At 36.1% G+C, this 8,475-nt stretch overlaps 1 protein-coding gene across 2 annotated transcripts; it reads right to left on the bottom strand.

Annotated features, from left to right (window-relative positions):
* Positions 1-5,110: 5,110 nt before the first annotated feature.
* Positions 5,111-8,000, bottom strand: LOC120153494 (phosphatidylinositol 4-phosphate 5-kinase 5-like). 2 transcript variants are annotated; one of them, XM_039165440.1, is made up of 7 exons: positions 6,685-8,000; positions 6,434-6,599; positions 6,245-6,361; positions 5,979-6,172; positions 5,767-5,897; positions 5,615-5,687; positions 5,111-5,527 (listed from the first exon to the last, which is right to left on the bottom strand). In XM_039165440.1, the coding sequence occupies exons 1-7, from the start codon at positions 7,998-8,000 to the stop codon at positions 5,230-5,232; spliced, it is 2,295 nt and encodes a 764-aa protein (XP_039021371.1). In that variant the 3' UTR covers positions 5,111-5,229. The 2 variants fall into 2 exon arrangements, with proteins under 2 accessions (XP_039021371.1, XP_039021374.1); XM_039165443.1 differs by lacking the exon at positions 5,615-5,687 and having other exon boundaries at positions 5,111-5,543; positions 5,779-5,897; positions 6,685-7,955.
* Between the last annotated feature and the right edge of the window lie 475 nt (positions 8,001-8,475).

Here is an 8,475-nt window from a genome sequence, read left to right as displayed (position 1 = left end):
TTGCCTCCAAAGAACTTATGTTAGATGAAGATGATACTCCCTTGTTATAATTATGCCATGGCATATTCGTTTGAAAATGTTGGGAGTCATTGAAATTTTGTGGCCTAACGGGCTGACTAGTATTGCTGATTCCTTAATTTCCCCACGATAAGTTTGGATATTGATTCCATCAAGGATTATAGGTTTTATAATAGGGGTTATTTTTACCTCGATTATAGTTTCCTACATATTTGATGGATTCTTGATCGGTCGGGTACTCACTCTCGTGGTGATTACCATTGCATAATAAACATGCTGAATTGGTTGCATTCACTTCCTTCACCTCACTTAGTCTTTACAAATTCTTCAATATATTGGTGATAGCAACAAGTTGGGCAGACACAAAATCCTTAGTATCTAACTTGAATGCCCCATGTGATTTTCGCCCAATTCCAAGCCTTGTAGATGAGAATTGATAATCATTGTTGGCAATCCTATCTAGAATGTAAAATGCCTCTGTAAGTGATTTATCGAGCAATGTCCCATTTGCCGAGGCATCTAGCATCATCCTCGTGGGCGCATTTACTCCGTTATAGAACATTACCACTTGAGTCCAATCTTGAAAACCATGATTTGAGCATTCGCGAAGCAATCCTTTATATAGATCCCAAAATTTGTATATTTATTTTTGCTCAGATCAGTCCAAGACTCCATCAAACCCATTGGAACATTACTTAACCAAGCCCTTGCTCAGTCACGCAGAGAATATGGAAATATCTTTAACTTTAATACATCTTTATGTACTCCTTGTTGTTGGAAAGAATCACATACCTCCAAGAAGTTACGAATATGTTTCCTGGCATCTTCATTTGGCATGCCCCCAAATTTCCCTATAGAATTTTTCATATTGAACATGTTAGGTTTTAGCTCAAAATGGACTGCGTGAATCTCGGGTGCCACAATTCCTAGATTTAAATCATTCAAGATAGGATTTAAGTGATCTCAAATGGCACGAGGTATGGCTACATTCCGAGCATTTGGAATTACCTCGGCATTCTGATCTTTCTCGTGATACCTTGATTGCTAATTTGATACATGTTTGCACGTTAAGCACGACTTCTTTGCCTAAACAGCCTCTCAATCCCAGGTTTAATTGGTTATAATGGCTCGTAAGAGTGTCTTCTGGTCATAAACCAAGAAAAACCTGAAAAAGACAAGGAAAATAACAAGTAAAACTATAAAAAAATGAAGAAGTAAAATAAAAATGCTATGATAAAACTAATTAACTTCCAGTTGTCAATCCCCGACGACGGCACCAAAAAACTTATTCGTGATCTATGACTACTAAATATGGTTGCAAAATATGTGCAAGTATACACAATTGAAAAAGTAACACAGTGATGAGTGAGTATCATATCCATAGGGATTGAAGGTAATTTACAAGTTCAATCAAATCAATTATATATTTCACCTAAGTATAGTTAGTGATGGTATGTACAAATAAGAATGATGCGGCAAAATGAAATGGATGTTGGTGGGAATCGAATGATGGTGATAATGTGGCAAATATGGATGTCGTGGCAAAATGGATTAAATGTCTTAGCAAAAATAAATTGAGTGTAGTGAAATCAATTGAAAATACAAAGGCAAAACGAAATGTAAACACTGGATTTGAATAAAATGACTTTAGAATCCTCACACAACAAGCTACTATAGGAATGAATGATAGGAGTCATTTAGGAAACTTAAGTCTAACTTCTCAGGATGGTGACCGATAGAGTTTACAAAGGTGCTCTATGCTATCTTTAGTCAAGGGACTCGACAGGTTGAGGATGCCATGGCAATACCTTTCGGCGTTAGCAGGTGCAGGGATCCTATTGGTTTAGATCAACAAAATATGTCACGGTAATACCACTCAGCATCAGCACTAGCATCTAACCTCTCGACCGAGCTCTAATCCTTTTAGTCGATTGAAATCCCAGCCTTATGATAAGGTTGAATTAGGTCTAGTTACTATCTAGAACCCCTTGCTTATGTGAATTCTTCCTAGTTTCTCTCGAACACTAAAGATATACTACTTAGTCATTCTCTCGACCACTAAGCATTATCCTAAAGAATGGCTACTCTCATAGCTCCTACAACCATAAGGTATTAAGCATCATAAGCAAAACAAATAACAGCATACAAAAACAACCATCCATTAAAATAAAACTTAAGTATCCATAAGGAACTCCCACTAATTAAGACTAGTTCATGGTGGGGTTCGAATATTCCAAGCAACAAGCCATGAAATTAATCCGTTCCATACAACCCAACTAAGATAAATGAAAGCAAAAAACAAAATGAATGGAGGAAAAGCCTTCGACGTACGTTGTTTGAGCTCTCCTCAGCCACCACGAATTACCCTAGCTCGCTAGCTCCTCTCGGACGCCTAGCTCCCCACTCTCTCTATCTTGTTAATGGAGGAACGCTATGGCAAATACGATTGACGAGAAAAATGATAGACCTTTTCTCTTTTGAATATTTAAGCTCAACGGCGTGTAAAGGAGGTTTTTTAAATCTGGTGGCTTCATTTCCTATTTATAGTGGAGAATAAACCCAGGAATTTGTGTTAAAATTCATAGGATACCTCGAGCTGGTTCCTTCACGTGAGGGGGTAAGATAGATGTGGCAGTGGTCCATTATGGGAGGCTTGCAGCTGGGAGTACGTGCCGACAGAATTAGCAAACCCAAGTGGCAGATGTTCCCTCCTAGGTGTCTGGCAGCTGAAGGCACGTGAAGACATTGACAACTGGCTCTTGAAAATATATTTTTTCGTCTTTTTTTCTTCCGAAATGTCGTCCAAGTTGGCATTTGGATTCTGCTCAACATTCCCAGCACGTCACGATAATTCTCCTTGCTTATCCTTGCTCTCAAATCCTGCACGTCATCAAACAAAGCACTTTCCCCATAACGAGCACCGTTTTCAAAATAAAATGCCACAACAAAATATATTTCCACCACATGCAACTATATGCTCATAAATGCATCTATATGATCCTATATGAGCTCTTAGACAGTCAACAACTTAAGTGAAAAGGCCCTAAATATGGACTTTTTACAGAGTTATCACAGGTGAAGAGCCGACCAATTATTAATTATGTGGTATAACCGAATCATATATCAATCAATCGACAAAGTCGACCATATAATAAACTAACACAAGTGCACTAAGAACTTAAAACAACTAAGGCTTAATCGAGAAACTTAAAAGAAGTGAAAACTTTTTTAATACAAATATTACACTCTTATCCCACTATTTTTCTATTCTCTGCTTCTACGCTCTGTTTCTCTAACTCACACTTTTCACACTCTTTTTCCACTTTTCCACTCTTTCTGTAACGGTAAAATTCATCTCTTATTTATAGATTCTAGTGGTGTTAACACATGCCATCATATTAACCATTTAACATTACAAATATTTAAAATTTTCTAATAGATAATTCTATATATAATACTAAACATTACAAATATCTAAATATTTTATGAATATTTCAACACGTCTACTATTTTTATATTATTTTAGAGTATTCTTAATATATATATATATATATATATATAGATATATATATTTCTTTAGGATTTCCATTGAATTCTAATATTCTTTCTTTTTAAGAAAATCATCATAATCACTCTTGGACCCAAAGAAAGGATCCTTGCAAATAGTTATAATAATAAAATTGGAATAACATAATTTCATCTTATCATAAATGGGTCGATGTGTCATTATCTTGGTACGATTTATTTTTGGTTGTCATATCTTAATTTTGTCTCAATGATTCAAATTGGAATGAAGATGATTGAAGACAAATTTGAAGAGAAGCGTGTATTGATGCCAATTAATTTAAGTGACGTGGGTGGCATAATTGAAAATAGTTCGTGGAAATTTACATCAGATTAATGGACTTTGAGATTTCGGCCTTGAGTATTGAGTTTTAAATATTGGACTTTTTGGGCCGGGCGATCATGTCTTTGTGGTGGATTTTAAAATCCCAACTGTCAATAATTAGTATTTTAGTCTTTTAATTAGAGACTTTAGATTTAGAATTTCTTTAATTTGATCACAATTGAATCTTTTAGGTTTAGAATTAAACCTTGGATTTTATAACTTATTAATTAGTCACTAATTAGAAACAATTAGTTTAGATTTAAACCTATAATTTAAATTTCTTCTAATTTAGTCCTAGTTTCTTAAAACTAGCCCATTAATTAGAAACACATAATTAAATTCATAATTGAACTAAAATGTAGTCTTTGTTTATTTTCAAATATTAAAAAAATTGGTCTTAATATAACTAGACATTCGATTTCAATATTTTAAAATAAATGAATGTTCTATTAGTGAACACCTAAAAATTAAATTAGGTTCAAATTAATCAAAAACAAAAAGAAAAATGATATATTCTCCTATTTAAATTATCGAGGATACGTCGTTTGATTTATGCCAAGGATCTAGTCTCGACCTTTTAAATTGAATATCCTTTGTCTTTTTCAATAAAATGTGTAATTGATTAATTCGTTTATTTCCTTTGATTAGACTCTAATTTTGTTTTAATTTTTAAACCTTTAGAAGGAATGACAATATTCCTTTATTTCAACTGAAAAATTACAAATAATCATCTTAATGAAATTTAAGGGATTATTTCTTCCTCCATTGGTAATAATACAATAGTGTGCATTTCTCCTAAAACTCTTATTAATAAATTTTAATATTTCTTATATTAAAAAAATTAATATTCCTTACGAATAAAAGATTCATTAATTAAATCTATATTTGAATTCCTAGATTTTTAATATTAGAGTCAATGTATAATTGAAGATATCGATTTTGGACGATGTGGATGTGACTATTCTTTTTTACACATAATCGACTCCCAAACTCAAAATTTTTGTTCGTGTAGACCAATCTCGCCTTTTATAAGATTTTTATTAAAATTTCTTTAAAAAGACATTTTTTGAGCATTCGACCTATCTAAACTCAAAAGTCGATGATGGCTCCAAACTATTCCAAAACATTTCGAAACATTTCTAAATTTCTGTAAAATATGACTCTAAAAATTCGCCAGGCTAAAAAATGGTTATAAAAATGACATAATATTGTAACAATGGCTACTACAACAATTGTTTTTGATAAATGAGGATTACCTTAAAACGTATAGCTAACTCAATCCATAGATCCATGGAAGACAACATCACGGTACACGTTCGCAGCTAAAAACTGCAAGTGTCTTCAGCAAAAACTTTAAAAATGAAGTCGCGAAATCGTCTCGAGTACTGTTTCGGATCCACAGCTGATATCGAAGTTGGGTCATACTGAATAGATTTATAGGCATGCTCGAGCTTTTTGGTTATGTCGTAATCTTGAAGTATGTCGATGATGCCGAAGAACATTACGACTTCGTAACACTCCCCCGTCCGTTCTCCGACAAGCTGTAGTTCGAGCTCGGGTTTCCTTATCGTTCTTTCGACTCTTGCCTGCATGTTAGTGCCTAGCTTGATGCTGGCCCAACTGCAATGTTCATGAGCTACGATCAACACATGCCTTGAATGCTAAGAAATACAAAAACAATAACTAAATTTGAAGTTATTTTTTCACCTCTTAGGGTCTTGAAGAAGTTGATCCATATCTGTCCTGGGAAGATGATGAGTTGCATCATTCTTCGAATTGCCTGAAAGGATGAATAGGGTTTGGAAGAATGCAATTTGTAATTAATCTTACGGAAATCTTAAGAAGAGATGAAAGATAACCGGATGAATTACGTGTTTCACAAGGAATTAGCTCTCCATTAGGCGACATTTCTCTGAAGTGAAGACCTACTAAAAGGCTATAGTCCATTGTTCTTTCTTGTTCAAGAAACTCACAATCCCTGTCGATTTGCCTGTGAAGAGAAACGTATATAAATGTTGTATGTATAGTTTTCATGCTAGTTGTTAATCTAGTTAAGAGAAACTGTATTTACCAACAAAACTCTTGAAACCAAGATTTTTGTAGTTTGAATATGAAATTGAGATCAAGATCCTTAAGTATAGTAGTATTATCGAGCTCGGACTCAGGCTTATCTGTTATGCGTCCTAACGAAGACCCTTTCAAGTCGAATCGTCTATGGATTGTGTAGTTGGAGCGTAAGAGGTTCCCCATGATAATGAATCGAACCTGGATCGTTCAACCTATCATTTTCTGCAACTTTGTGTATTTAATCATCTTTTTTACTGATGTTTTACTAACCTTTTTTTGAGCAGGGCCAGTGAGCTTTACGCTGTGCAAGCCGTAATATTTTATTACCAAGGTGTTCTCAAATGATCGGCAATGGTTATAATAGGCTGAAAGCATCCTTAAAAACACCTATAAAACAAACCAATAGAGTTACCACTTTCGTTTCGGACTATAAACAGGTACAAGGAAATCAAAACTCACTTTCGTTTCGGATTTCTTCATTGTTTTGATCATGTATCGATCATCGTTCGTCAAATAAAAGAAGCTACCACTTTTACCAGGGGAGGATAGTTCCCTAAGTGCATCGTTCCCACAAATGGATATCATGTAATCTGCAGGGTCTACCTTGAACAATTTCCTCAAAGTCCTTTTACACAAATGTTAATGTGAAATTTACTTGGTGTTGGGAATTGCAAACTAATCATGCATGAAACTACAGAAATATGTCTAACCTGAACACTACTGGACAATAATCTTTCCATCTGAATTCGCAAGATTGATGTGGTGGAGTGTATTTACTTCCTTCAGGAGGAAATCTAGTCCAGATTTTCTCCTTCGGGTCGAATGCCGAAGCCTTAAGATCGAAACCTGTAGCTGGTGCTGGTCTTCCTACGGAATGCCTGATCCCCAGTTGCAAATTAAGCATAAGTTCATAGTTCCTGTGACCTTTGGATATTGTTTCCCCCTGTCTTTTGCCTAGTTTGGGTACTTTCAAAGCTAATCCAAGGTTGAACTTTGGGTTTGTATCATCATACAGCTCGTAATCGAAATCCCTTCTCGGTTCTCTTAAACTACTGCCATCACCATCATTCTCCCATAAGCTGGTTTTATCTAATGGTCGCTCTATACCTACGCTCGCCCTCCCATCGACCGACAGTCTTCTCGGCCTGTCCACACCCTTTGTTGAATACCACATTGCTAGTCTCTTTTGGGATGGCATGATCGAAACCCTTTCTCCATGGCAAATTTTGCAACTCGCCAAGTCGTTGTACACCGACGTGGGATCCCATTTGAGATCTGCGGTTGAAGAAGACTCGGAAGGGTAATATGTCCCGTTCTGTTCATCTGGATCTTTGCTCCAATTCCCTACGTAAAAACTACCACCAGGCCACTGATAAGTTCCGTTCCCTTTTGGCAGGCCATCTTCCCAAAATCCATCATACTTATTCCCATTGCTCCACACAAAAGTCCCCTTGCCGAAAATCACACCGTTCTTCCACTCTCCCACGTAATAGTTCCCGTTCTTCCATTGATATTTCCCATGGCCTTCTTGTAAACCGCGTCGCCATTCTCCATCGTACGCATCCCCATTAGAATAATGCATTAGGCCATGACCATGTTTCAAGTTCATCACCCATTGTCCCTTATAAGTATCCCCATTGGCACCTATATATACACCGGTTCCATCCATATATCCGGTCTTAAACTCCCCTTCATAACTAGCACCTGAGGGCCAAGTAAACCTTCCCCTCCCCATAGTTTTGCCTTTACGCCACTCTCCTATATAAATGCACCCATCTGTCCATAAATACTTCCCTTGTCCATCGGGGAAATTATCATGCCATTGCCCTGTATAATAATCCCCATTCGGAAGAATCTTCTCTGCAAAATATGGTTCTTCGGATGCTCTATCTTCTTCGACATCGTTGTGAGCTACATTCGCCATCGATGTTATCCCGAAAATGCTATTGGCGCGCTTCTTTGCCGCCTGTGTTTTGCGCATGGTGGCCTCCCATGCTTTCAGGACACTACTTTGCTCTTTGTTCATTTTCTCCAAACTCTTCAATCTTATTAACATGCAAGATCAAGGGATAAACTACAACCAACATGCATGAGATTTTGGACAAATCAAAATTAGTTGAAAATGTTTGGGGGTACATTTTGTATTGGGATCAAAAAGAGTCATATGGATGAACTATAACCAACGTGCATGAGATTTTCCGACAAATGAAGTGATGAAGTGGCAATTTGATATGTGCATTGTCATATTTAAGTGAAGATACGTGTTGAAATGCCCGCATTAGTCTTTAGTTGACAACTTTTTTCACTGAGTTTTTTGTTTATTGCCTAAACAAGGTTAGGGACAGGAACATAAATCTCTCCTATATTATTTCTCTTTGCGAGTCAAAAGGGTGACTTTTTCGTCTCCTAAAACATCTAAAGCCCCTACATTTGGACGGACACACGAAACTTGGATGTCTAATTTTTTTATGAAAATATGTCTGTTTTACTATTTTAAAGTT

Source organism: Hibiscus syriacus, unplaced genomic scaffold, assembly GCF_006381635.1.
Source record: "Hibiscus syriacus cultivar Baekdansim isolate YM2019G1 unplaced genomic scaffold, ASM638163v2 tig00002840_pilon, whole genome shotgun sequence".
Taxonomy (NCBI): domain Eukaryota; kingdom Viridiplantae; phylum Streptophyta; class Magnoliopsida; order Malvales; family Malvaceae; genus Hibiscus; species Hibiscus syriacus.
Note: the sequence above shows the minus strand (reverse complement) of the source record. Positions and strands in the feature narration are given on the sequence as shown.

Coding starts and splice junctions, on each gene's coding strand:
- LOC120153494 (XM_039165440.1), bottom strand. CDS start 8,000: ATGAACAAAGAGCAAAGTAGTGTCCTGAAAGCATGGGAGGCCACCATG. Junction 6,362..6,433: donor TGAAGAAATCCGAAACGAAA/GTGAGTTTTGAT, acceptor TTTGTTTTATAG/GTGTTTTTAAGGATGCTTTC. Junction 5,688..5,766: donor TGAAACACGTAATTCATCCG/GTTATCTTTCAT, acceptor TCATCCTTTCAG/GCAATTCGAAGAATGATGCA.